Raw genomic sequence first — 27,991 nt, forward strand, 5'->3', positions numbered from 1 at the left:
CTGCCTTTATTTCAGACAGGATGGGGGGGTGGGAAGTGCGGGACAGTTACGGTGAAACAAAATGATCTGCCCGTGCGCCATAAAACGCCCGTTTTCCACGCTGGGTGCCGAGCTCACAGGGAGGTGAGGGTCTCGGTGGGGTCCTGGGGGGGGTTTGCTGGTGGTGGGGGGTCCTGGCTCACGTCGTGGCTTGTGTCCTGCTCCGGCGTCCCGCGACAGTCTTGCTCCTGGGAGAGACACAGAGGTGACACCAGGTGGGACGGAGACTTGGTGCTTCCATTAAACTGGACCCAAGAAGGACCGACCGAGTGTGGCTGGGGTGGGGGGTCAGGTCGGTGTCTGCCCCCACGGCACTGCTGGGGAGCTGGAGGGGGAAACGCCGGCCCCGGTGCAGCCGCTTGTCACCGCGTCGAGAGCCAGATCCAGCCCCAGCTGCCAGCAGAGGAGCATCATGCTGGGCTGGATTTGTCCCACGGAGTCCCCGACCCCATGGCCCTGCGTCCTCCCCGAATGCCCCCAGCTCCCCAACCAAGCCGGGCATCCCCCTTGCCATCGCAGGGTGTGGATGTGGACCCCCACCATGGCACGTCCCCTGCTGGCACCAGAACTTCCTCACCTGAGTTTTGGCCACCTTCGGCTCGATGTCTGTCACCTCCACGCTCTCCTCGGAGCTGCTGTGCTCGCCCGCGGCCCCACTGAGCCGGCATGGCTCCTGCCCGCTGCCCGGGGACAGGCATGCTGGTGCCTCCGCCACGGGACTGGGGGCATCACGGGGGACGGCCGGGGCTGGGGACGGTGGCTCCCTGGGTTGTGCCCGACCCTCGCTGTCGGTGGCTGTGCCATCCGGCTGATGGGTGTCCCCTGTGGCAACCGGGTCTTCGCTCGTCTCCAGCCCGGCAGCGGCTTTTTCCAGCTCCGGTGGTGCGGTGCCGGCGGCCTGGGCGATGGCCTCGGATAAAATCAGCGATGCCAAGGAGGTGGCGATGCCCTCAGCCCCCCCCTGCGCCCCGCCGGCAGCCCCCGCTGGCTCCGGACTCCGGCTTTCGGTGAGCCCTGGGGAGTTGGTGCCCAGCTCCACGGCTGCCACCGATGTCCCCTGCTCCTGGGACGGAGCTTCGGGGCCGGGGCTGGGCTCTGGGGCCTCCTCGCTCGAGACCGACGCCGTCTCCGACAGGGACCCACCGCTGGCGGGTGAAGCTGGCGGCGGGCCGGGGACGGCAGCGCCCAGCTCCCCGTTGGAGACGGCGTCGGTGGCACTGCCGCCCACCCCAGGGGACATCGGCGTCACCTCCGCTTCCACCACGGGCTGCCAGTCCGGCGCCTTCCCCGGACAGGGGAACATGGCCGGGGGGCTCACGGGTGAGGAGATGACCAGCGAGCGCCGGTTGCTGCGTGGGGGGAGGAGAAAGGAGGTTAAAGCCCCTCTCTGGCATGTCCCATGAGCATCATCCTTGGGGACACATGGCACCGCGGTGTCACCGCCCTGGCTTGTGGGTGATGCTTCCCCATCCAGTATAATCAGCAAATGACCCAAATTAATTAGCCCAGCCCCATCAAAGAGCCCTCAACCTGGTGTCGGGAGATCCTCACCCATCCCAATACTGTAGGACTGGGGAGCTGCATCACCCCTTCTGCTTTTTGGGTGGTGTGGGGGGGGTGATTCAGCCACGTAAAGCCCCCCACCCTGCCGGAGCTCGCCCGCTCATTTACCTGGAGATGCCTTTAATGATGAAGACTTTGCTGGAGTGCTGCTTGTCCAGTTTGCTCATCACCTCGTAGAGGTCACGGTTGAGCTGTGAAGAGAGGTGTGGGGAGGGACAGAAACACATCAGAGAGCCCCCTCGGTGCCACCCATCACCCTGCAGCACCCTGAACACCCTCGAGCTGCTCTAAATTATTCAATTACAGAATCACAGAATCACTGAGGTTGGAAGAGCCCTCTGGGATCATCGAGTCCAACTATGGCCCTGACACCACCACGGCAACTAGACCAGGGCACTAAGTGCCATGGCCAGTCTTGTCTTAAACCCCTCCAGAGATGGTGACTCCACCACCTCCCTGGGCAGCCCCTTCCAGTGTCTAATGACCCTTGCTGCGAAGAAATGCTTCCTCATGTCCAACCTGACCCTCCCCTGGCCAAGCTTGAGGCTGTGTCCTCTTGTCCTGGCGCTGGTTGCCTGGGAGAAGAGGCCGACTCCCACCCTGCTACAACCTCCCTTCAGGTAGTTGTAGACTGCACTAAGGTCACCTCTGAGCCTCCTCTTCTCCACGCTAAACCCCCCCAGCTCCCTCAGCCATTCCTCGCAGGTCAGACCCTCCAGACCCTTCCCCAGCTTGGTCGCCCTCCTCTGCACTCGCTCCAACACCTCAACATCTCTCTTGAAGTGCGGGGCCCACAACTGGACACAGGATTCAAGGTGCGGCCTCACCAGTGCCGAGTACAGAGGGACGATCCCTTCCCCAGACCGGCTGGCCACACTATTCCTAATAGAGGCCAGGAAGCCATTGGCCACCTTGGCCACCTGGGCACGCTGCTGGCTCACGTTCAGCCGCTGGTGATCAGCACCCCCAGGTCTCTTTCTAACCACTCTTCCCCAGCCTGTAGCGCTGCGGGGGGTTGGTGTGGCCCAAGTGTCAGACCCAGCCCTTGTTCTTGTCGAACCTCACGCCGTTGCTCTCGGCCCATCTACCCAACCTGTGCAGACCCCTCTGCAGACCCTTCCTACCCTCCAGCAGATCCACACTCCCACCCAGCTTGGGGTCAGCTGCACATTCACTGAGGGTGCCCTCGATCCCTACGTCTAGATCATCTATAAAGATATTGAATTAAATGAACAACGAGGACTCCAGGTGGGTGGCTGGCACCGGCGTAGCCAGAGCACTCAGGTATGGCTACGAAACCGCTGGGGAGGTGAGGAGAGAGGTGTTTTGGGGTGCTGCCTTGCCCCCCCACCTTGCTCATCTCCTTGTAGAAGACATCGCGGAGGTTGGAGATGTTCTGGAAGATGGTCACGTAGCAGGCGATGCGGCTGCAGGAGGGAAAACACGGCAGGAGGTGGGGGGTATTTGGGGGTGCCGACCCATTTCCCATGGGGGCTTGGGATGCTGAGCACCCAACTGGTGAGCACCCATCTTTTGGGGTCCCCGTGGAGATGGGGAATGAGGAATAAACCCTTGAGGTGAGGACAAAGTGGCCCTGGACATGGTGCTGCCACCTCCCAGCTGTCACAGCCACCCGTGGCCAATGTCCCTCGGGGCCACCACCGCTGTGTCACCCCTGTGGCCTTTTGGGACAAAACTCCACTTCTTCTCTGCCATGGGGGGGAAACGGCGCCCACCCACCGCTGCCCACGCCCAGGCCGTGTCCTGGGGCTCAGCGACAGGATTTTGGGGACCTTCTGCTCAGATGATGCTTCTCTGAGGAGCCCCCCTGGGGGGTTGGGCAGGGGTGGCCTTTGCCTCCCCCCTTGCAAACGGGGGGGCTGCGGGTGCCATCGGCTTCTGGGCAGGATCATCACCCAGGGCCACGTACCTGCCCCAGCCCCTGTGCTGTCCCCCGGCCCCACAACATCCCCCAGCCCCACGATGTCCCCCAGACCCGTGATGTCCCCCAGCCCTTTCCATGTCCTCCAGCCCCTGAAATGTCCCCCAGCCCCAAGATGTTCCCCAGACCCTGTGATGTCCCCCAGCTCTGTGAAGTTCCCCAGCCCCACGATGTCCCCCAGACCCTGTGACACCCACGGTACCTGCCATACAGAACCGGCAGCTCCTCCCGAAGGTCCCTGTTCAGGTCTTCAAACACCGCTTGGGCTTTATTAAACTCTTCCTCAGCCTGCGAGGAGGGAAGGGGGGGGTGCCATGGCTTTGCCGGCACAGCCGGGGCACGGGGGGGCTGCACCGGGTGGGGGTCCCGCAGGGGGCTCGACCTTGGAGATCTTCGCCTCGTCCTTTTTCTTGGCGCTTTGCAGAGCTTCCAGATGATGCCGGGCGCTGTCATAGTCCACCAGCTTACGGCCCCGCTTGGCGATGCGCTCCTGTACGGGGGGGTGAGGTGAGCCAGAATCTGTCCCCCTTGTCCCCTGCCCCAACATCGCACATGGGGGGTACCTTAAAATCCCCAAACTGAGCCAGGTAGTTCTCCATCAACCGCAGAGCTTGGTCGGCCAGCTTCGCCTCGTAGTCGTCCCACAGGAGATCATTGCTCTGCGGGGAGGACAAAGAGAGGGGGACGGGGGTATAACCTCCCCTCTGGCCATATGTGCTGGGCTGCATCCCCAGGGACCACCCTCCCCAGCTCAGCTTGCCACCCCCTCCCCTCATGCTCGAAGGGGACCTTTGGGGACAACGGGGGCATGTCAAGGAGCTCACAGCTGCGATGGCTTTCAGGTCCTCGTGACCGTCCCAGTCGGCGCTGTAAATCTCCTGCAGCGTTTCGGCCACTTTCCGGGAGCTCTCGTGCATCACTGTGGCAAAAAAAAATCATATATTATTATTTCTTATTATTAATTTTTATTTATTATCTTGGGTGAGAAAGCGCAGCGATGTTCAGCCCCTCTCCCAGCTCCTCCATGGGGTTTTCCCGGTGTATTTATGGTGACGGGGTGCCGTACCTTTCACTGCCCCGAGGAAAGCCTTGAGGTCTTTGTAGAGCTTGTTGCCTTCATTCTGCAAAGCAACGCGGCGAAGGGACACGTCAGGGCTGTCCCCGAGGGCTCACGGTGATTTCCACGAGCCCAGAGGGGACAGAGGGACCCCAGAAGGCAGCGGGGTCAATGGGTGGTGTTAGGGTGTCCCCGTCCCCCCCCTTCCCCACTCCCCGGTGCAACCTGCTGCAGCTGGAAGTTGTATGCGCTTTGCTCAAACTGCTCGTCTTTGGTTTCCACTGTTTTGCCCAATTTTTGCAAAACCTGGGATGGAGAAAGATGGAGACAGGGGGAAAAGCCGTCAGCCCTGAGCTCGGTGCTGCCCACTGGGCTCTACCTCCCCCGGTGAAATCCCATCTCGGGAGGATGCTGAGGATCCAGCAAGCCGACGCCAAGCAGGGATTTGGATGGGGGATGCAGAATTTTGCTGCATCCCTCAGTGCCTTTATTTTTTTAGAGGAAAACGGTGACTTTTTGGGTGCTAACCCATCCACCCTACCCTACAGGTGGAGCCCTACGTACCCCAAAACGTCCATGCATGTGACTATGGGTGCAGGCGAAGCCCTTGGTGCTGCCTCACTGGGCACCGGTGACACCGTGCCGAGGATGAGGATGGCCTGCGGCAGAAGGCTGCCTCTGGAGCCACCAACACAAGAGTGTGGCAAGGCCAGGACTGCACAGGAGGGAGTTTTGGGGTGTCCAGGAAAAGGTTGACCCCCCCACCAAGAAGCGGATGGAGACTGGCCCCGGCTGATACGGCCGCGGGGGAGCTGAATTTAGCACCAAGCCCCAGCCAGGAAACCCGGGAGCGTGTGGGTTTGGTGGGGGGGGACCTTCACATTGCCCCCAAAATGGGGGTCGCCGGCTGCTTTTTTGAGGAGAGAAAGGGAAAGAGACGTCCTCGAACCGCCCCAAAACAGCCGAGAATCGCCCCGTTTCTGCCAGCTTCCGGAGCCCTTCCCCCTCGCTTCCTGCGCGGGCTACGCCGGCGTTCGTGGGACCATCCCTGTGCTGGGTCCCTCTGGGGACTGTCACCTCCGGCCAACCCAAGGGACCCCATGCCAGCAGCGCAGGGTCCCTCTGTAACCTCCAGAAAGCATTTTGGGTGGAAAAATCCCACTTTTAGAGAACCCAGCAGCTGCCAAAGCAGCTTGGAGGACGTTGGGGAGATGCCATCAAGGCCAAAGCCTCGGAGCAATGATGATGTTCACCCAGAAGTGCCCGAATTAACACCCTACGAGCACCCATGGGTGCCGCGCAGTGCCCGTTGTGCCACCCCCTCAGCGCCACAGCGGTAAAAGATTAAAATGTGAAATAAAATAAGGGATTTTTGGGGGCGGGCATCACGCCGTACCTTCTCCTGTGCCCGGCTGAACCGTTTCTGGACCTGCTTGGCGAAGAGCCCGGCTCCGCCGCTCTTGCCCTCTGCCATGGCTGCAGCTGGGTTCCTGCTCGCAGCCGTGCGCTGCGGTTTGGTGTTTGCTACGGAGGAAGTTCGAGGCGAGGCAGCTGCCGGCATCCGCCGAGCACCCGGGCACCCCCGGAAAGGCTCCCCCGTGCACCCAGCGCCATGGGTGGGACAAAGGGGTGACAGGGAACCAACGCCCACCTCTTAATTCTTCCACAAGCATTTGGTTTTGGGGTTAAATTTGGCTTTTGGGGCAATTTTGGTGCTGGTTTTTTATCCCCGTGCCAGGCAGGGTTGTGGCATGCTTCGGGATGCAGCCATGGGGAGAGGTGGTGACAGTCACTGAATCCAACATCTCTCATTGCAAAGGAGGTTGGTTTTGGAAGAGAAATGGAGCTAGCGGCAAGAAAAAACCTGACCGGATCCCCCTGGATCCCCAAGGAGCTGCGTTGCTGCCCATGAAGGGGATTTGCAGCATTTTCATAGAATCAAGGAATTGTTTTGGTTGGGAAGGACCTTTGAGATCATCGAGCCCAACCGTTAACCCAGCACTGCCAAGGCCACCACTAACCCATGGCTCTCAGCACCACATCTACACGGCTTTTAAATCCCCCCAGGGGTGGGGACTCCACCACTGCCCTGGGCAGCCTGTTCCAACGCTTGACAGCCCTTTGGGGAAGAAATTGTCCCTGATCTTCAACCTAAACCTCCCCTGGGGCAACTTGAGGCTGTTTCCTCTCATCCCATTTTTTGTTACCTGATAGAAGAAACTGACCCCCCCCTCGCTACACCCTCCTTTCAGGCAGTTGTAGAGAGCGAGAAGGTCTCCCCTCAGCCTCCTTTTCTCCAGGCTAAACACCCCCAGCTCCCTCAGCCGCTCCTCACAAGCTCTCCAGACTCTTCTCCTTGTGCTCCAGACCCTTCACCACCTTCATTGCCCTTCTCTGGCCTCGCTCCAGCACCTCAAGGTCTTTCTTGTAGTGAGGGGCCCAAAACTGCACCCAGGATTCGAGGTGCGGCCTCACCAGTGCCGAGCATAGGGGGACGATCCCTGCCCTGGTCCTGCTGGCCACACTAGTGCTGATCCAAGCCAGGATTCTGGTGGCCTTCTTGGCCACCTGGGCACAGTGCTGGCTCATATCCAGCTGCCATTGACCAACAACCCCAGGTCCTTTTCCACCAGGCAGCTTTCCAGCCACTCTTCCCCCAACCTGTAGCGTTGCATTTTCCCCTTTTCGATGATCCCAAGGACTTTCTGGCTGCCCCAAAAGCACTGGGCCGGTTGCTTTTCCCCGCAGCTCTTTTTTAAGGTGAGAGGAAGAGGAAGGATGTGGCCGAAGGGATGCTCTGGAAGCTGGGAGGGGAGCAGGATGCTGAGGGTTGGAGGAGAAAGGATTGCTGGGCCGTGGGGCAAAGCATCCACCAGCGCCAGAGAGAGGAACAGGTTTTATTGACACCAGCTATGGGTTTTAAACCCCTTTGGCCAAAATGTGGAGGAAGATGATGTCCATCGCCCCAGCTGGGGACTGGGCTCTTCTCCTGCCACCGCTCAGTTCTGGGCTGTCACCTGGAAGGAGAAGAAAGGCAATGATTGAGCTGAGCAGGGATAGAACCAGTACATCGGTGCAATGATAGTGCCAGGTCTCAGCCCCCGGCCACCCGAGCCCCGCCGTCGCCTTACGCTCGAGATCCAGGAGATGTAGGCAGAGACGCGGGTGAAGACAGTGGGTTTGTTCTTGACGTTGCAGCCCAGACTGGAGACGAAGCTGGTGACACCGTGGACCTGGTACTGCCCGTTCACCGCACAGTTGAGGGGACCACCCGAATCGCCCTGCCGGACCGAGGAACCCCAATGAGATGGGAGGAATGGGGATGCTGGTGGGATGCCGGGGTTGGGGGAAAAGCGGGATGCCAGGGCCATACCTGGCAGCCGGAGCGTACGCCATCACCGCCAGCGCAGACCATGGAGGGCTTGACGGTGGAGCCCCAGTAGGAGGCACTGGAGCAGATCTGGTAGTCCACCACGGGCAGGTACGCCTGCAGCAGGACGCTGGAGAGCTGCCCGTTGCCTGCACGCAACCGAGCGCCGGTTAACGCCGCACTGGCAAAGACCTGAGAGACTCAGCAAACCCTCCCCCTCACCAAAGCAGAGCCCGTAGCCACCACTGAGCCCCTTTTCTCACATAAAATCCCCTTCTCACATAAAAACCTTGGCATGACCCCACCCAACACTGGCCATTCACCATGCCTGGAGGAAGCCATATGTGATGCCTCCTGGGACCTCAAAGGGCTTAAAAATATCATGTAGCTCCCCATATTTCCCACTTTTTTTGGGTGATTTAGGGCCGTCGGCACTCACTGCGGGTGAGACCCCAGCCTGTGATGTAGCAGGGGTAGTTGTTGGGCAGGATGTTTCCTTCCTGGGGCAGGACCGCCAGCTGCACATAGCTGTTCAGGGTGGCGTAGGTGGCCAAGCGGAGCAGGGCGATGTCATAGCTGGCGAGGAGGGAGAAGATGTTGCAAGGACCCCCCCCATTCCCAGCGATGCTCCTCCCAAACCCCCTCCCCACATGTGTTACCCCCCAGCGGGATTGTTGCTGTTCCAGTAGGGATGGATGACGATCCTGCTCACGCTGAAGACCTGCTCGCTGCCCTCGTTTGCGTTGAGGTTGTGATCGCCGGCCACGACGCGGAAGTTCATGTTACTGCCGGGAAAGTGAAAAAACTCAAGATCAGGCCATAAATTATTATTTTAATGGTGAGCTGATATGGGAAAGATCAGTGCAAGAAGAAGATGTTCCCAGAGGTGGTCCATGTAACCCCTTAATGGAGGACCAGCAAGGACCTTAAAGGACCGTTGGGTTGAGGCACCCAAAATTTCTCCTTGGAAAGGTTTTGGGTGGAAAATGGCTTTTCCACGAGAGGAAGGTGGGGGTCCCCATGCCCGCTCACCGATCCACGCAATGAGCTGCCGTCATCACCCAGTTTCTCTGGATGAGGGACCCTCCGCAGGTGTGACGCCAGGTGCCAGAGGAGTAATACTGGAGGGAGATCTGGGGAAGGGGGGATGAGAGACAAGGGAGAGTGTCACCACATGGTCCTGAGGGGATGAAACCCCCATGGGATTTACTGGTGTCCCTCCGCAGGTGTGACGCCAGGTGCCAGAGGAGTAATACTGGAGGGAGATCTGGGGAAGGGGGGATGAGAGACAAGGGAGAGTGTCACCACATGGTCCTGAGGGGATGAAACCCCCATGGGATTTACTGGTTGACCACAGGCAGGACCCACCTGGGAGGGCCAGGCGTGCGAGCGCGCCTCGGTCCCACCGACCACCCGTGGCATCACATCTAGATCCTGCTCGGAGCAGCGCCCTGCAGGAGAGAGGACAGGGAGGGGGACAAATCGTAACCAAGGGTGTCACCAGCTAATGAAGCCGATGGTTTCCCGCGGAGGACGTACCGCAGAGGGCGAGGGCGGCGAGGAGCACGAGCTGCAGCATCATCTCGGACCACGGCGCAGCGTTGTCTGCGGCGGGGGCTGCATCGCCAGTGGCTTTAAAGGGGGATGGAGAAGGAGGGACGAGAAGAAAACCAGGTGACACGGCCCTATCGAGCAGCCTTGGTCCCTCTTCCAAAACACACACGGGCCTTGAAGGTCGGGGCTGAAAATCCCTGGGTGCACCCCAAGTGTCCCTCAGCCCAAATCCCTGGGGGGGGACGATACCCTGCTCTTGCATCTTCCTCCTCTGCGCATCTCCAGCAACGTTGTCATGAGTTCCTCCCCGTCTTGAGCCCCATGGATGCCCCCAGCCATGGCTCTCGCATCGCATTTATCCCCGAGATGCCTCCAAGAGTTTTATCCAACACACAAATGGTGCCAACATCGCCCCCGGGATGGGGAAATTGAGGCAAACGCAGGGCAAGACCTTCATCCCCTCCAAAAAAATCCACCCCGCCCAGGATACCTCCAGAGCAGTGACTGGATGAGACCTACCCGGGGCATTTTGTGGTTAAATGAAATACCAGTTTGGTTTGTAATAAAAATCTGATTTCTAGCCAAAACTGCTTATTTTTTTTTCCACTCTTTAAAAAGAAATTGAGGCCATTCTCACAGGGTGAACCTGCAGCAGCGAAGTTTTTGCTCCACTCATGGAGCAGTCGCTGGAAACCGGCGTTTGTGATAGCGGTGATTATTGATTCATCCAGTTAAAAAAATAAATAAGGAAAGAAAAAACCCACCTGCTACATTTCTACTCTTATCTCTAAGGAAAACATGAGATTTCAGGGGTAAAATGGTCTCCAAATAATCACTTATTTGTTTTATGAGTGTAGAAGGGAACACAGTGAAGGACAGCAGCAACGCCTCTGCCCCAGCACAGGGACACCCCAACCCAAATTTGGACCACCCCAAACTTGCAAAAGTGGCTTTAAATCCACTTTTGGGCTGGAAAAGCGAGTTTCCAGGGCAAGAAGAGGGAGGGAAATTAAATCAGAGGAGAGGTGGGAACTCGGAGGAAGCCAGAGACGGGATGTCCGTAAAATAAATCATCTCTTTATTTGAGGTCATGTACCCAAAGACGGGTTCTCCCACTCCCACGCCACTTCCAGGTGGGGTTTTCCCCCACTGCTACAAAAGAAATGGCAACAAAAGTGACAGCTACAGTAGTTGAGCTTGAAGAAAACCACGGGAGGGAGGAGATCTCACGCCCGGACACCAGTGAGAGTCTTTCTGGGAGGATGCCACAGCGCGTTCGAGCAACGCTGTCCGGGAAAAAAACCTTCCTCCAGCTCAGCACGAGCAGAATCGCACCAAGGAATCAGCATCATTTAATAATAATAATAATAAAAAAATCATTTAACTTCCCTCCCCGCCCCAAATCAAGCCTGATATCGAAGGCAGCCAGCCCAACGTCTCCCAGCCCGGCAGCGGCGATCCACGATGCTCGCGGTGCTGGCGGTGGGCAAGGGTCGCACCCTGGCAACCCCCTGGCAGTACTTGGGGGGGGACAGAGCCGTGACAAACCATGATCAATCCTCCTGTGGGACGAGGGGCACAGCTGGTCACCATCTTCCTCCTCGCTGGAAGGATTTTCCCACTCGGCTTTCACGCGTGGGGCGGCATGGCCGCGTTTTTAAATGCCTGATATCAATTTTTAAGAGTCTCTGGCAGGAGCCAGGGAGGATGAGCAGCAGCTGGGTACCAAAGAGCATCCTCAGGCATCTCTATGACCGCTGGGTTTTGGGCTCCGTGGCGTACCACCAGCTGAGTTTGGCTCCCCGGGCTTCCCTGCTCTGAAGGCACGGGACTGAGTTCAAGGCAACCGTGAAATGCAGCATATGTAAGGCTTTTGCTTCTTAAATTAAAAAAAAAAAAAAAGAAGGGGAAGTTTTTTTGGATTCTGGTTTCCTGAGCGCGGTTGGGGATGGCTGAGGGTTCGGGTCGCTCTGCTCCCTGCCTAGGTGAAGGACCAGAGCTGGTGGGGGTCTGCCGGGTTGCAGGGAACCATTGCCGGGTGCTTCCCTCGTGACGTCAAACACATACTGGAGGCCGGGTTCTTAATCAGCTGGTTCTGCCGAAAAAAGAAAGACGGCATCAGCTCATCAATGCCAGTGGGATGAAGATCAATGGAAAGATGCCTGGTGGAAAAGGACCTGGGGGTGTTGGTCAATGCCCAGCTGAATATGAGCCAGTAGCGTGCCCAGGTGGCCAAGAAGGCCACCAGCATCCTGGCTTGTATCAGCACTAGTGTGGCCAGCAGGATCAGGGCAGGGATCCTCCCCCTGTACTCAGCACTGGTGAGGCCACACCTCGAATCCTGGGTGCAGTTTTGGGCCCCTCACTACAAGACAGAACTTGAGGTGCTGGAGAGAGTCCAGAGAAGAGCAACGAAGGTGGTGAAGGGTCTGGAGCACAAGGAAAAGGGTCTGGAGAGCTTGTGAGGAGCTGCTGAGGGAGCTGGGGGTGTTTAGCCTGGAGAAAAGGAGGCAGAGGGAGACCTTCTCGCTCTCTACAACTACCTGAAAGGAGGGTGTAGTGAGGGGGGGGTCAGTCTCTTATCCCAGGTAACAAGTGATAGGATGAGAGGAAACGGCCTCAAGTTGCCCCAGGGGAGGTTTAGATTGGAGATCAGGGACAATTTCTTCATGGAAAGGGTTGTCAAGCGCTGGAACAGGCTGCCCAGGGCAGTGGTGGAGCCCCCATCCCTGTGGGGATTTAAAAGCCGTGTAGATGTGGTGCTGAGGGCCATGGGTTAGTGGTGGCCTTGGCAGTGCTGGGTTAACGGTGGGACTCGATGATCTCAAAGGTCCTTCCCAACCAAAACAATTCCATGATTCTATGGTTCTAAGAAAGGATGTGACCGAGGGGAAGCAGCAGAGAAGCATCATCATGGGGGGAATGATGCCACCATCCCCTTGGGTGATTCCTGGGATGGAGATGCATCTCCTCACCTGCGCCAGGTCCCACTCCTCGTTGGCTGGCACCCGGCCGGGCTTCCCTCTGTACTGGCAGTCACCCAGCTCGGCCGTGCCCGAGCCTGCCCGCAGGCAGAGTTCCTTCCCGATGTTGTGCCGCAGCTCCCGCTGGCTCGTGTACTCAAAATACTGGGGGGGGGGTGAGACCAGAGAGGGGACATCACGCTGCTGCACCCCCAGGGGAAAGCCAGGGGGTCCTGCAGGAGGAGGAAATGCCGGGGGGGTTCTGATGGGTGCCCACCTGGTTGCCCCCCATCCCGTGGCAGGGGTACATGATGAGCGGTTTCCCACCGTGGTTGTTCTCACCGACGTCCAGGCAGCTCTTGGTGCCCTCGTTTTTTATCTACGAGAGGGGGGGAAAAAAAGGGGTGGGGGGTGAGCTGAGCTCTGAAGTCCGGGGGTAGGGACTCGCCTTGGGTTTGGGCTTTGCAGGGCACTTAATTATCGCTGTACAAACACGATCCCGGTACTAGGCGCCGTGTCCGGGTCCCTTGTCCTTTCCCAGACGCCTGTGCCAACGCCTCCGTCCCACTGAGCCAAAGGTGAGAGCCTGCCCGGGACGAGGTTTTCAGGAAATGAAGGTGAATTAAAACCCGGACGGGAGCCAGCACCCAGCTCTCGCCTCATCCAACGGCTGCTTTCACATCACCTCGGCCAAGGAGGGTCGGACTCAGACCCCAACACCCACCTTGGGGGAAAGGGGCTTTTTTGGCAGCCCTGTCCTCGGGGATGGAGCCGGCACTCCGAATTCTGCCTGTCCCCAGCTCGGTTTTTCGAGTCCACCCTGTGTGTGCCAACACCGGCACGGTGCTTGCGGAAACTTTCAGCTCTTTCACCCGATTTAACCCAACGCCACGTCCTTGCGGGTCCCCCACCCCATAACTCGCACAAAACCAGCTCTGCCGGATTCCAGACAGAGCCCAAACCGCCCCGCCAGCCGGTGACGGACGCGGTGACGGACGCGGCTGCACCAAAACCGTCCAGTGCGCTGGTTTAAACACAAAAACCCCAAACGCAACCTTCTGGGGACCTCACTGCCGTGGCTATTTCTAGCCAAGGACTGAGCCCAGTGGGATGCTCCGGGCACCCCCCTCCCCGTACTTACTGCTCCGTAAAAAGTTGGAGTCAAGTCGGGAACGAACATCTCTGGATAGACGGTCTGGAGGTACCAGGTGAAGTTCTTGCAGTGGAGTCGCTCCCTCAGCTTGCGCCGGTCTGTAATGTCACCATACGTCTTCTATCGACAAAGTCACGTGAGAAAATTAAACTGACCTCTGAAGCCAGCAAGGACAAAAAAAAACCAAAAACACCCTCCCGAGCCGGGGCTCAGAGCTGAGGGGTCCTCCCGGCTTTGTCATCGTCCGTCATGGTTGTCCCACAACTGAGACCAGTAGTGGGTCTTGCAAGACATCCCCAGTCCCTGGCAGGTACCCTCAGGCTCCGGCTGCTCACCGAGAGGGCTGGGGCATTTTGGCATCAGATCACGGCATTTTGGGGTTGTAAAAAAAAAAATTAAAATTAAAAAAATCCATTGGATTGAGAACAGCCCTGAGGAGAAGGACTTGGGGGTGATGGGTGACGAGAAGCTCAACATGAGCTGGCAACGTGCACTCGCAGCCCAGAAAGCCAACGGCATCCTAGGCTGCATCCCCAGCAGCGTGGCCAGCAGGGTGAGGGAGGGGATTCTGCCCCTCTGCTCCGCTCTCCTGAGACCCCCCCTGCGGTGCTGCGTCCAGCTCTGGGGCCCCAACATCAGAAGGACACGGAGCTGTTGGAGCGAGTCCAGAGGAGGCCACGGAGATGCTCAGAGGCTGGAGCCCCTCTGCTCTGGAGACAGGCTGAGAGAGTTGGGGCTGTTCAGCCTGGAGAAGAGAAGGCTCCGGGAAGACCTTCTAGCACCTTCCAGCACCTGTAGGGGCTACAGGAAAGCGGGAGAGGGACTTTTGACAAGGGCATGGAGTGATGGGACGAGGGGGAACGGTTTTAAACTGAAAGAGGGGAGATTGAGATGAGATATTGGGAAGAAATTCTTTGCTGTGAGGGTGGTGAGACCCTGGCCCAGGTTGCTCAGAGAAGCTGTGGCTGCCCCCTCCCTGGCAGTGTTCAAGGCCAGGTTGGATGGGGCTTGGAGCAACCTGGTCTGGTGGAAGGTGTCCCTGCCCGTGGCAGGGGGGGGTTGGAACGAGATAGACTTTAAGGTCCCTCCCAACCCAAACCAGTCTGTGATTCTATGATAAAAAATCCATGTTTTTCTACTAGAAAGAATTATAGCCAAATAGAAAAAAGAAAACAGCTTCTTGGCTACATCTTTCCACCTGCGTTTGCTTTCACACCACGAGGCTGAGCCCACCTCCTCCCTCTGCTCAGGCTTGAGCTCCCAGCAGGATCAGCCCCTTGCCAGGAGTACTAGAAGCCCATCGGCATGGCCGGTACCTCTCTGGCCATCTGCGCAGCTTGCTGGTTCCTCCGGTAGAAGATCTCCTTGTAGTCGTCCATCCAGACCTCGGCCAGGCGGACCTGGTTCCTGGAGATGACCTGGGTGCCCTTGGGGAAGGTGTGGGGGCTCTTGGAGCGGAAGACATGACCCACGACGGAGCAAGGGATGATTTCAACTTGACCCCCACACTGCCAGACCTATGGGGAGGCAACACCTGAGACGCTGGGGGACACGGGGGGGTTGGACCCCCCACAAGGAGCATCCCTGAAGACATCCTTTGAAGATGGCACTGACCCATCCTTACCCTGAAGGACATTTCCACGTTCTCGCCCCCCCAGATCTCCATCTGATCATCGTAGGAGCCGATGTGCTCAAAGTAGGACCTGGAGATGGCAAAGAGGCCACCAGCGAAGGTTGGGGACCTACGGGAGAGGGAGAAGAGAGGGCAAAGATGTGGTTAAAATAAAAAATAGAGAAGCAGAAGTCTGAGTTTTGGGGACAGCACGGTCCTCACGGCAGGTGTGAGCGCTTTGCAGCTGTGTCCCCCCATCTCCAGATGTGGTGGCTTTGGTGGACGGGCTGGATCCAGCTGCCAGGAGGGGACGGAGGTGGTGGTGGTGGCAGCGTGACACCGAGGGGCCTCACCACCGGCTCTTGACTCAAAGCGAAAGGGGGATATTGTTACGGAAAACCTATCGCTGAGAAGCAGGGGGAGATTAGAGCTCAGCGGCCGGCGCCCCATTCACTCCTCCGGCTTCTCTAATCTTTTCCATCTGAGCTTTAGAAGAGGCTGGAACAGAAACTTGCTTTTATTCAGGAAAAATAAGAAAAAAAAAAAAAAAGGATTCACTGAGCTGCTGCGTTCCTGCCGAGCGGAGATGAGACACCGCCGGGAGCCAAACCGCCAGCTCGCGGTAAAAGGGACCTTTATTGGGATGGGGACGTCTCCCGGGTGACCTCTGCACAAAGCCAGCCTTGCCGCCGGTCAGGGGACGGGATGCGGACGGGGCCAGGCAGGGTGTCCGGTATCTCCCAGTGGGAGGACCTGGCTTATCGTGGGGCACCACCAGAGAGCTGCAGTGGGAAAAACCACTCAGGGTTTCTCTGCATGCAAAATAAGGGGTAAAAAATAGGGTTTTTGGTGCAGCCCGATCTGCAAGTGACATCTTCTTGCTGCTGTGCCAGTGCAGGTGCCCAGGTAGTTGGGTATCCAAGAGTGAGAAGGTACAAGACAGCAATTAAACTCTTCACAAGAGATTTTGTAGGAGCGGAGAGATGGCTGGAGGCAATTCAAAGGTGTTTTTGTGAAAGGTTCATGTTCACCAAACCACAGTGAAGGTTTCTCCTCCACCAGCCCCATGGCTCTGACCGTGCCTGAGCATTCTCTCCTGGTCACAAACCACCTGAGATCCCCCAAACCAAGCATCCCACAAGGGAAGCTCTGCTGGGAAGGGACAGCATCGCCCACCCAGAGGCACCAAAACCAACAGGGAAACCCCAATTCGTTGGAAAAAGGAGCAAAAACAACTGGAGGAAGGGGCAGTTTCCCAGCACAGGGCACCCAGCTCTTTGCCACCTCTGGCCATCCCTCCCTAAGCACAGAATCACAGAATGGTTAAGGGTTGGAAGGGACCTCTGGAGATCATCCATCCCAACCCCCTGCCAAAGCAGGGTCACCCAGAGCACGTTGCACAGGGTCGCGTCCAGGCAGGTTTTGAATATCTCCAGAGAAGGAGCCTCCCCCCCTCCCTGGGCAGCCTGTGCCAGGGCTCTGGCACCCTCAAAGTAAAGAAGTTCCTCCTCATATTCAGACGGAACTTCCCATGTTTCAGCTTGTGCCCCTTGCAACGCTCAGCAGGTTCATTTTACAGCCTTTGCATCCAGACATGGCATTCCCAGGGCTCATCCAACCTTTGCTACCATCACACCAGCTCCAAAGCAGATAAAACCCCGCCCTGTGATGGCTTACTTGATGGGGAAGGTCTCATCCTTCCTCCGTTGCCTCTCCCGGGGTGGGATGACCTCCCAGCCGAAAGTCAAGCTCCAGTCGAAGTTGCCCCGGCTGTGCTGTTTGCCGTTCTGGACGGGCTTGGAAAACTCAAAGGTGTTGAGATCGATGGTGGCGATGTCAGGGCTTACGACGGCCGTGGGCTCTTCGGCGATGCGGGATAAGAGGGGCTCCAGCCAGCCGTGGAAACACTCGCCTGGGACACAGGGAAGGGTTGGCCATTGAGTGGAGACAACTTAGAATCATGGAATCATTTTGGTTGGGAAGGACCTTTAAGGTCATCGAGCCCAACCATTAACCCAGCACTGCCAAGGCCACCACTAACCCGTGTCCCTCAGCACCACATCTACACGGCTTTTAAATCCCCCCACGGATGGGGACTCCACCACTGCCCTGGGCAGCCTGTTCCAGTGCTTGACAACCCTTTGGGGAAGAAATTGTCCCTGATCTCCAATCTAAACCTCCCCTGGGGCAACTTGAGGCCATTTCCTCTCGTCCCATCGCTTGTTACCTGGGATAAGAGACCAACCCCCACCTCACTACACCCTCCTTTCAGGCAGTTGTAGAGAACGAGAAGGTCTCCCCTCAGCCTCCTTTTCTCCAGGCTAAACACCCCCAGCTCCCTCAGCCGCTCCTCACAAGCTCTCCAGACCCTTCTCCTTGTGCTCCAGACCCTTCACCACCTTCACTGCCCTTCTCTGGACTCGCTCCAGCACCTCAAGGTCTTTCTTGTCGTGAGGGGCCCAAAACTGCACCCAGGATTCGAGGTGCGGCCTCACCAGTGCCGAGTCCAGGTGGACGATCCCTGCCCTGGTCCTGCTGGCCACACTAGTGCTGATACAAGCCAGGATGCTGGTGGCCTTCTTGGCCACCTGGGCCCACTGCTGGCTCATATTCAGATGCCACCAACCAACACCCCCAGGTCCTTTCCCACCAGGCACTTCCCAGCCACTCTTCCCCCAGCCTGTAGCGGTGCGGGGGGTTGTTGTGCCCCAAGTGCAGGACCCGACACTTGGCCTTGTTGAACCTCACACCATTGGCCTCAGCCCTTCAATCCAGCCTGTCCCGATCCCTCTGCAGACCCTTCCTGCCCTCCAGCAGACCAACAACCCACCCAGTTTGGTGTCATCTGCGAACTTACTGAGGGTGCACTCGATATCCTCATCCAGATCATTGATAAAGATGTCAAAGAGAAGTTCACTGCCCGCCCCCCAACTCCCTGGGGACCCCTGGAAGCTGGTGGCTACTCACAGTGGGCATCCAGGAAGGTCAGGACCTCCCCGCTGGCCACGCTGGCCCCCAGCAGCCGCGCCGTGATCAGCCCTTTCCGCTCCTCCTGCCGCACGACTCGCACGATCTGGAGCTGCTCCACGTAACGATCCAGCTCGTCCTTCAGGTAGTCTGAGAGGGGGAAAAAAGAGCAACCGGCTCAGTTGGAGGGGGGAGATGCCGGTCCCTGCGTCCCACCAGCCCACCCTGCTGCTCCCTTCGCATCCCTGCCCCTGGGTTTGGATCTGGGGACACATGGAACCTCCTTTCCCCAGAACCCAAAAGTGGTTTTAGCTAAATAAAATGGGGTTTGCAAAGGATCCGACCACCCACCCCATCTAATCCCCCACCAAAGAGGGATGAGAGGGACAACGGGGTGAGAGAGTCTTGTGCCTGCAGCTAAAGTGTCACCGGGACAGAGCAGATGAGCTGTCACCAAGGGGAGGGACAGTGGACAAAGTGTCACCCTGGGAAACTGGGATTTCTCTCCTTCCTTGGCCGATGCAGCCAAGGCAAAAGCTGAGAAAGGCCAAGCGAGAGCTGGGATGTCCGGAGACCCATCCTGGGAAGAGACTCCAAGTCTCACGAGCATCCGTCCCGTGTCCCCACCGCAGCGGGAGCCAAGCTCCTGGGAACAAAGCCGTGCACTGCCCCGAGGTTTCTGCTCCTTGGGAGCCCAGGCAGACGCTGAAGGTGGAAAGGGAACATTTATCTCTGGGGCGAGGGGGCAAAGTCCACTCCTCTCCAGCGCCCCAACGCTGAACCACATCGTTAATTTGCTCTGGGTGTAGCTAATGAAGGCGGGTGAGCCAGCCAGTGGACAAGGTGTTTGCAGGATACAAGAGGAGCGTCTTTTTTTCTCCAGGGATGGAAAGATGCTCGGCATCTCCCTGCATCCCACTGGCTCCCGCATCCCAATCCCAAGCACAAACACAGGCTGGGTGGAGAGTGGATGGAGAGCAGCCCTGAGGAGAAGGACTTGGGGGTGATGGGTGACAAGAAGCTCAACATGAGCCGGCAACGCGCGCTGGCAGCCCAGAAAGCCAACGGCATCCTGGGCTGCATCCCCAGCAGCGTGGCCAGCAGGGCGAGGGAGGGGATTCTGCCCCTCTGCTCCACTCTCCGGAGACCCCCCCTGCAGTGCTGCGTCCAGCTCTGGGGCCCCCAACAGCAGAAGGACACGGAGCTGTTGGAGCGAGTCCAGAGGAGGCCACGAAGATGCTCAGAGGGCTGGAGCCCCTCTGCTCTGGAGACAGGCTGAGAGAGTTGGGGCTGTTCAGCCTGGAGAAGAGAAGGCTCCAGGGAGACCTTCTAGCACCTTCCAGCACCTGAAGGGGCTACAGGAAAGCTGGAGAGGGACTTTTGACAAGGGCATGGAGTGATGGGATGAGGGAGAACGGTTTTAAACTGAAAGAGGGGAGATTGAGATGAGATATTGGGAAGAAATTGTTTGCTGTGAGGGTGGTGAGACCCTGGCCCAGGTTGCCCAGAGAAGCTGTGGCTGCCCCCTCCCTGGCAGTGTTCAAGGCCAGGTTGGATGGGGCTGGGAGCAACCTGGGCTGGTGGAAGGTGTCCCTGCTCGTGGCAGAGGGTTGGAACTGGACGGGCTTTAAGGTCCCTTCCCACCCAAACCATTCTCTGGTTCTATGATCCCACTGCGGTTTCCACATCCCACTACAGCTCCCAATCCTGTTGGTTCCCACATCCTGCTACGGCTCCCACCCACCATCCGTGCTGGCGTCATCCACCAAGATGATCTCCTTCAGCAGCAGGGCTGGCGAGGTGTGCAGGACGCTGTACACCGTCCGCAGCAGCGTCGACCAGGCTTCGTTATGGAAGACGATGACGACGCTCGTGGTGGGCAGGGGGGGACACCGCTTGAATTTCTGGTCGATGCACCTCCAGGAGAGAAAAGCAGAGGTCTAAGCAAGTCAGGGGAGGGCATGACAGGAACAAAACACCCCTTGTCTCCCCCAAAACGCCATGGCAGGAGAGCGGCTCCTGGCCCCGGCAGCTCTCGGCTCGTTGCCACTTTGATTTCGATTTATTTCTTCTTCTTCCCCCATCGTTGGTTGAGTAAATCACATTCCTACTGCCTGCCTGGCCCCCATGTCCCCCCCCATTGTCACCGCTACACCTGCTAAGCACGGATAATCGCCTGCCAGCGCAGGAAGGGCTGGTTTTTACGCCAGGGCTGAGTTTCTACCTCCTATTCAAGCCCTTTTCCCACCCCAAAATCCCCCCCAAGCCTTCCCCAGCCCACCCCCACCCTGAGCAGGCAGGGGTTGGGGGGGGTCATGCTTTAATCCTGTGGCAGGCGAGGAAATCTCTTGAGTTTATGCCGTTTCCTTCACCCGCCCCCCCCAACCCCAGCGGGGTCTGAGGCTGTTCCACTCGGCTAAGAAAAGAAAAAAGTCTGATTATTGGAGCCGGCTGAAATAAAAGAAGGAGGGGAGGGACGGGGAGAGGGGGGAGACGCTGGAGCCACCCGGCCGTGAGCAGGTATATGGAGATACAAAGAGCCGCCGCTGGCTTTTACCCATTGCCATTAAAAACCAACCCCAAAAGGTCAAATTTAGGGAAAAAATTAATAATAAATATATATATTTTTTCAGCCCTCCCTCCATTCGATCCCCTGCCAACGCTCGGTGACATCCCGCTCCCGATCTGCTTTTATTTCCCCTTAAACTTGCCCCCCCCCCAGGGAGCAAACGGACCCACACGGCTTTTTGGGCGACGGCTCTTACTCCGGCGGGCGGCTGTCGGGTCCCAGCGCTCGCTGGAGGGAGATGCGGTCGCTGGCGAAGGCGTTGAAGCAATGCTTCTCGTAACCTCGTTCCTTCTCCTTCGTCTCCTCCGATGTCCAATGATCCTTTTTGAAAGCTTTGCCGTCTGCTCCAGGGCTGGCGGGGTCTTGGGGGGGTTTCTCCATCAGCGGCCGAAGCTCCGCCGCCGTGTAGACGCCGGGTAGGCAGGAGCGAGCATTGGGCAGTGGTTCCTCTTGCCGAACCGGCGCTCCGATCTGCAGCTTCGGCATCGAGTCACGGATGTTGTTGACTGCCCCAAGCATGAGGTCAAGGACTTGGTCCTTCCCGTGGACGATGTTCTTCAACCAAGGTTCCTCGCTTGGGTCTTTGTTGCCCACGTCCTTCTGGAGGATGAAGAGGAAGATGACGAAGACGGCGCCCGCCAAAGCCACCTTCAAGGGGCTGTAGCGTCTCCGGAAGAGCCTCATTTTTTTTTTTTTGATGTGTGATTTCTGGAGAGTCCTCCCTGCAGTGATGGGAGTCTCAGGGACGTGGGTTCTTGGGGTGCTTCATGACGATCTGCTCTGCTCCTCTAACCTGGGGAGGAGAAACACCCACCCACAGGTTAATTCACAGATTGGATGCACTTTGGGTGTATCCTCTTGATATTAATAGGATACCAACAGGATACCAACAGGATATCAGCTACACATCAACTACACATCAACTGGATATCAACTACACATCAACTACACATCACCTGGATATCAACTACACATCAACAGGATATCAACTACACATCAACTGGATATCAACTACACATCAAAGTTAATTCCCTGCCACGCAGCAAGCAAGACCCCTGCAATCCTCTCCCCCGCCACCCTGTAAATCCGCACCGAAAATAAAAAAAAACAGGAAAAAATGAGGATTGAAAGATGCTGCGAGACGTGCTGGATCTGCCACCGCAAGCATGGGACATCCCTAGAAGTTTCACCTGCGACCGAGCCGGCTGCTGCAGCATCCCCCCCGCAACCTCCCCACACACGCCGGGAGCACGACGCTAAAATAAAGCCAGAAATTTGCCAAAATATTTTTGGCTGCGCGGAAAGAGCCTTTCCTTGGGTACTTTTCCTGCCTGCAGCGTCACCGGGAAGGAAAACACGTGCAAGACCCTGCGGCGCTTCGGTTTCGGTTGAGTCGGAGCAGCAGATGCGGTGGCCGGTGCCTTGCCCGACGGTCACCGAGAGCTCAGCACCGGCTGCAAAACCTCCGCCGGGATGCGGCAAAAGCACCGTGACCGGCCTGAGCTTTCCCACCGCGACCAAACCTCCCGCGGCTGCTCTTTGTGAGCTGCTGCCGCCGGAGCATGGACAAGCTCCGCGGGAGCCATTCATTGGCATCTCCTCCTCCTCCACTTTGGGGTCCATCCCCCCCTTCTCTTTTATTTCTTTTTTTTTTTTTCCTTTTCTTTTTATTGCCTTGGAAATGGTGCAGCCCCGGAGCGGAGAAGGGCACCTGCCAGCAACTTCAAGGGCGAGGAAGCTTCGGCTTGTGAAGGAGGAGGGACGAGGCGGTCCCCCGGGGTCACCGCTTTCAGCAGCGCCGGGATCAAAGCCGACGGCCGGACCACGCTTCACTGCCAAGGGCGCCCGTCCACGAGTCGTGGCGGGACCGGGCAGCACCAGCCCCATGGCGGCAGGAAAAAAAGCAGAATAAAAGAAGAAAAAAAAATAAATCCACCCCAAATTCTGCTCATATCTGAGCGAAGATGCTCCCACCCTACTCATGCCCCTGAGACCCGACGCTTTCGTTGCACAGCACAAGCCGCTGCCGTGCAAGAAGGCGAGCGGCAAAGCGCAACACGCTTTGGGGACGAAAAACCTGTTTTCACCATCTCCAAGAGTCTCTTTCCTGCCACGTCGCTGGGATCACGTTAATGAAGCGTGCTCGTTAGCCATGCTAATAAACCCCCGGGGTGACACTCGGGCACGCAGGGAGAAGGCACGGGTTAGCGCAAGACAGCAGCGCTGCAGCTCCCAAGGGGGCTCCGACCTCAAACCCCCTCCCCCAAAAATAACAAAAAGCAAAATAACCCCCCCCAAAAATCCCCCCCCAAAAAGGTGCTGGGGTGGATTTTGCAATGAGCTGGCGCGGTTGTGCTCTCCGCTACCAGACATGCAAAAACACGGAGCTGACGCTGCTCCATCCCATCCCAAAAATCCCATCCTGGGATGGGGCTCACCCTGCACCCAGGAAAACCAACACCACGATTATCCAGTGGGTTTGGAAGAGGGGAAAAAAGGGTTTTTAGTGGGAATTTGGTGGCAGCCGGAGCATCCTCTGTGGCACGGGAGTAGGGAGAGGTGGAAATCAAGCGACGCTCCCCGGGCAGAGAAGAAAAAAAAAGGGGGAAAATAAATAAACCGAAAACAAATCCACAGTGACACGATGCTGGGAGCAAAACGGGGCGGCTGTGGTCGACGTGGCCGAGTGCTCCATGTGGCAGTGAGCCGGCGGCCACGATCGCGCCGTCGGATTGCAAAAAGCCGACAGCGGGAAGCGGGGTGCGATCCTGCACCCCCCTGCAGCCCCGCACCCCCGTGCAGCCCCGCCGCCGGCTGGGACAGGGGAAAAAGCTGCTCCCGGTACCAGCAGTGCCAAAAAACGGCTGGCTCTGCCGGTGAGCTTCGTCTCCTCGCGCCGGAGCATGGCAGCACGGCTCCGGTTTTGGGAACCAGTGATGCTGGAGGGTGTGGGGGGAAGGTGGGTGCTGCTGGGTGCAAAGCGAGGGGTCCCACGGAGCTCCCGGTTGGGGTGAGCCCTTGGGGTCCTGGACCTGCTCCCGGTGTTGGAGGGGGCCGGGCCAGGCTGGGTGACAGCTCTGCCCCGCGGTGGGGGGTGCTGGGATGTCCCGTGGGGGTAAAAGGGGGCCGCATCCTGCTCACGGCAGTGCATGGAGCCATGCAGCCCCGGGGGGGTCTGTTCTGGGCCCCCCTTCCCTGGGGGGGCTCCATTCCGGGACCCCGGACCCTCCCCCCGGTCACGACTCCGACCGTGGACCCCCCGGGTCCCCTTTCCTCTGGGGGAACTCTGCCCGTGGACCCCCCAGCTCCTTCCCCGAGGGGTCTGCGCACCGGGACCCCTCAGCTCCCCCTTTCCTCAGGGCGGAGCTCCGCACCGGGACCCCCCTGGACCCCACTTCCCCGGGGGGGGTGGTGCACTGCACCGGGACTCCTCGGCTCCCCCTTCCCCGTAGGGGTGCTCCGCACTGGGACCCCTCCGGGCCCCTCTTCCTCGCGGAGAGGCTCCGAACCGGGACCTCCCGGACCCTCCTTCCCCCGCGGGTGAGGTCCCCACCGGGACCCACCCGGGTCCCCCCTTCCTCGGGGAGGGGCTCCGCACCGGGACACACCCCTGGATCCCACTTTCCCCGGGGTCGTTGCTCCGCTTGCGGATCCCCCCGGACCCCCTTTCCTCGGGAAAGGGCTCTGTCCCGGGACACCCCCGGACCCCCTTTCCTCGGGACGGGGCTCCGCACCGGGACCCCCCGGACCCTCTTCCCCCGGGCGGGGAGGCTGCGTATCGGCCACCCCTTCCCCGGGGGGGTGTCAGGAGCGCTCCCTTCCCCAGGGCGCACGGGCACGCCCGGTGCACTGGCTCTGCAGCCAGACCGGAACCGGGTGCGGGACCAGGTCCGGGACCGGAGCGCTCGGCTCGGCTCGGCTCGGCTCGGCCCCCGCCCCGACGGCCGCGCCCCCCGGCAGCGCCCCCCCCCCCCCCCCCCCATCTCCGCTCCCCCCGTCCCCGCTCACCGGCTCCGTGGCGGCGGCGAGCGCGGGGCCGCAGGTGCCGTCCCGGTGTGGGCGGGGCTGGCGCGCTGGCGGGGCGGGGCGGGGCCGCCGCCGCCACCTGCCGCCGCCCCGGGGTACAGGTGCACGGGGCGGTGCCGCCGCGGTCCTAGCGCCTCCCGCCAGGAGAGCGACGCCGCGGTCGTAGCGCTGACGCCCGGCCCTGCGCCGGCCTCCCGGCAGCGATGTCGACCTGACACCGGGGTAGCGGCGGGGACGGGGGTCTATAGGGGCCGTATGGGTTTGGAACGGGGGGCACCCCCAGTGGCAGGGGCCTATAGGGGCCATAGGGTGCTGACACCGGGATACCGGGGGAGACAGGGGTCTACAGGAGCCATAGGGGCTACAAGGGCCTGCACTGGGAGTGGTGGAAGCCACAGGGGCCTATAGAGGCTATAAGGGCCAGAGGGGCCTGGCACTGGAGGTGGTGGGAGCCTCAGGGGCATATAGGGACCATAGGTGCTAAAAGGGCCTGGCACTAGGGGTGGTGGGAGTCACAGGCACCTATAGGGGCTAGAGGAGCCTGGCAATGGGAGTGGTGGGAGCCTCAGGGGCCTATAGAGGCCATAAGGTCTAGAGGGGCTTGTCACTAGGAGTGCTGAGAGCCTTGGGGGCCTGTAGAGGCTATAGGGGCTAGAACGGCTTGGCACTGGGGTTGCTGGGAGCCTCAGGGGCCTATAGAGGCCACAAGGGCCTGGTACTGGGAGTGGTGAGAGCCAAAGTGGCCTATAGAGGCCATAGGGGCTACAGGGGCCTGACACTGGGGGCAGTGGGAGCTACAGGGGCCTATAGAGGTCATAGGGGTCACAAGGGCCTGGCACTGGGGGCAGTGGGAGCCTCAGGGGTCTATAGAGGCCATAGGGGCCTGAGCCCAGGTGTACTGGGGACCAGTAAAGGCCTGGCACCAGGGTGCTGCCAGGAGCTATAGGTCCCTATACTGCCCGACTACCAGGCGACAGGAGAGATGCCCTTCCTACCCACATTTGTTCCTTAGTTCATGCCACATTTGTTATTATTATTATTATTAATTAATTACTCCATGGGTGCTGTGGAGCCTCCTGAGCTTCCTGGCTCGGGGACAGCAGTTCACCACAGTCGGGAGTTTATTTACTGTCAGTTTTACCAAGATGCAACAATCACTGGTAATATTTTTTGTGAGCACACCGCTCGCTATAAACTACCAACACAGGAACTTGCTAATTATTCCCACCCCTCTGTGTCATCCCTCATTAGCCTGTATCTTCCCGTCGACCTGCCGATTGCACCAGCTTGCTGCTCTCCACTGGCGCCCCGAGCCCACGCGTGGGGATGGGGTGGTGATCCAGCCCCGAAGAGCAAGCCCCCCGCTCCGAGCTCCCCGTTTCCCGTGTCCTCAAGCCCTGTATTTAACACTAGATGGTGGTATCTTCATGAAGCTTCGGCCTGAGGAGCAGCAGCTGTTACTCACAGTACGAAAACTCCCGGGAAAAGCCAGGTGAGATATTGGTGGTGTGGAAAAGCCGCTCAAACCCCCTTCAGGGACGATGTGACAGGTACGAGCCCTTCGGCAGGCGATTCCTGTGCTTGCAAGGAAGGGCACGAGCAACCCCCAAACCCCCCGTGCACCCCAGGAGAGGCTGCGCTCGAGGGTGACGGGGAAAACCCCAGCGGCTTCTCCAGGATCCTGGAGGGACGAGCCCTGGGCGGGTTTTAATCGCCCAGCTGAGGATTTTGCTTTGGCTGCTGTGCTGTACGGAGGATTTGGGAGATTGGAGCTGGGGCAGAGTGAGTATTAATTTGGATTATTGGGATATTAGCTTGAATATTAGCTGTCTTACAGGGGATAAGTCAGGCAGGGCTCTGGGGCACCGCAGACACTCAGATACCCAGCAACCTCCACGTTAAAGCACTAACAAGTTGCTAGAGAAAGGCGGAGGGAAACTGAGTCACAGAAAAGGCACCTGCCTCACCCAGCGCAGCGCAGAGAGGAGCCAACACTCACCCGCCATGAGGCCACCCTTGGCCTTCCGAATCGCCTCCTTTAGCTCTTTTCAGAGCTAAATTTAAACCCTGGGTTTGCGCAGCGGCTGCCTGTAATTCGCTGCCGCTTTGTTTCCTGCCTCGCCGCTGTGCAGAGGTTTCGCTCTTAGCACAAAAACTGAAGGGGAAATTCCCTGCCCCAAAGTTTGCTGCTGCTGATGTTTTTTTTTTCAGCTGTGACTCGCCGAGCCTGATGTCGCACCGCGGCTGCCCGGCCGGGGGAAGGAAGGCCCCCCGCCAGGGTAAGTGCGTTCCTGTGGAAAATGGGACTTTTTTGGCTTCACGGGGTCCATGCCGGGCTGTGTCACGGGGGTCAGGGTGGGGATGAGCTTTTCACTGCCTTAAACCAGCCCCGTTCCCCGGCACCAAGGAAGAACACGGCTGAAAGCAGGTCCTGCCCCTCTGAGTCACTGAACCCCGAGCATCTGATTTCCCTGGGATTTTTGTGTTCTGGGATTGCTTCCTTTAAATGCAATTGGTGAAATGCTTTTCAGCTTATGCAGGAGATTAAAATCTCCTGGAGCACCGTCCTCCTAGTGTCACAAAAATAATTGGGGGAAATGAAGAAGCAGTTAACTACTGAAAAAAAAACAGCAGGGATCACACAAAATCAATACAGGCTTGCTTGGGAATGGCAGCTCCAAATCACACACCTCTTAATAATTAATTGGCATAGTTATATATAACTCTCAGACAAAATATATCCTCTTAATCTTTAATTTGATATGTTAGCTATGGAGTTAGCTGCTTTGGAGGGTGCAGAATGTTTATCCTTGAGTTTTAAGAATCAATGGGACCCAAACAGCTGAAAATACAATGCAGTCAGGGTCACGGCTTGTTTGTGGTGTGAGAAGCGCAGAAATACCTGTGCTGGAAGCAAACCTTACCATTTTGTCTGCAGTTTTCCTTGCGCCGGGTGCGTTTCCTTCAGGCCAGTCGGGATTTCTGCCCTTCGCCCCTAACGGGGAATCCACATCGCGGCGAGCGTCAGAGGAGGCTCCATCAAACCCATCAGCTGAGCCCCTAATTACAGAGCCGGAGCTTAAATTTGCAGTGGTGAGCAGCAACGAACCTGGAAAATATGACAGGAAGCAAAGGCGATTTGCATATTTATGCTAATTGAGATCGCACGGATCTTT

The 27,991-nt window shown here is 58.4% G+C and overlaps 3 protein-coding genes across 3 annotated transcripts; all 3 read right to left on the reverse strand.

The window, feature by feature from the left end:
* Window positions 1-32: 32 nt before the first annotated feature.
* On the reverse strand, window positions 33-6,100 carry BIN2 (bridging integrator 2). Its single transcript, XM_068410595.1, has 11 exons — window positions 5,998-6,100; window positions 4,827-4,907; window positions 4,611-4,665; window positions 4,369-4,463; window positions 4,108-4,203; window positions 3,927-4,034; window positions 3,747-3,832; window positions 2,954-3,029; window positions 1,711-1,793; window positions 617-1,388; window positions 33-227 (listed from the first exon to the last, which is right to left on the reverse strand). Exons 1-11 carry the CDS (start codon window positions 6,073-6,075, stop codon window positions 114-116), a joined length of 1,644 nt encoding a protein of 547 aa, XP_068266696.1. The 5' UTR covers window positions 6,076-6,100; the 3' UTR covers window positions 33-113.
* A 1,500-nt stretch (window positions 6,101-7,600) lies between these two features.
* CELA1 (chymotrypsin like elastase 1) lies at window positions 7,601-9,550 on the reverse strand. The gene is made up of 8 exons (XM_068410705.1): window positions 9,511-9,550; window positions 9,340-9,422; window positions 9,004-9,104; window positions 8,631-8,756; window positions 8,411-8,547; window positions 7,975-8,120; window positions 7,733-7,882; window positions 7,601-7,618 (listed from the first exon to the last, which is right to left on the reverse strand). Exons 1-8 carry the CDS (start codon window positions 9,548-9,550, stop codon window positions 7,601-7,603), a joined length of 801 nt encoding a protein of 266 aa, XP_068266806.1.
* Window positions 9,551-11,506: 1,956 nt separating this feature from the next.
* Window positions 11,507-21,473, reverse strand: GALNT6 (polypeptide N-acetylgalactosaminyltransferase 6). Its single transcript, XM_068410438.1, has 10 exons — window positions 20,986-21,473; window positions 19,965-20,137; window positions 18,221-18,370; window positions 16,931-17,165; window positions 15,266-15,383; window positions 14,958-15,158; window positions 13,630-13,761; window positions 12,766-12,867; window positions 12,501-12,653; window positions 11,507-11,620 (listed from the first exon to the last, which is right to left on the reverse strand). The coding sequence occupies exons 1-10, from the start codon at window positions 21,471-21,473 to the stop codon at window positions 11,507-11,509; spliced, it is 1,866 nt and encodes a 621-aa protein (XP_068266539.1).
* Between the last annotated feature and the right edge of the window lie 6,518 nt (window positions 21,474-27,991).

The sequence above is a fragment of the Nyctibius grandis genome, chromosome 11, assembly GCF_013368605.1.
Source record: "Nyctibius grandis isolate bNycGra1 chromosome 11, bNycGra1.pri, whole genome shotgun sequence".
Taxonomy (NCBI): Eukaryota; Metazoa; Chordata; class Aves; order Nyctibiiformes; family Nyctibiidae; genus Nyctibius; species Nyctibius grandis.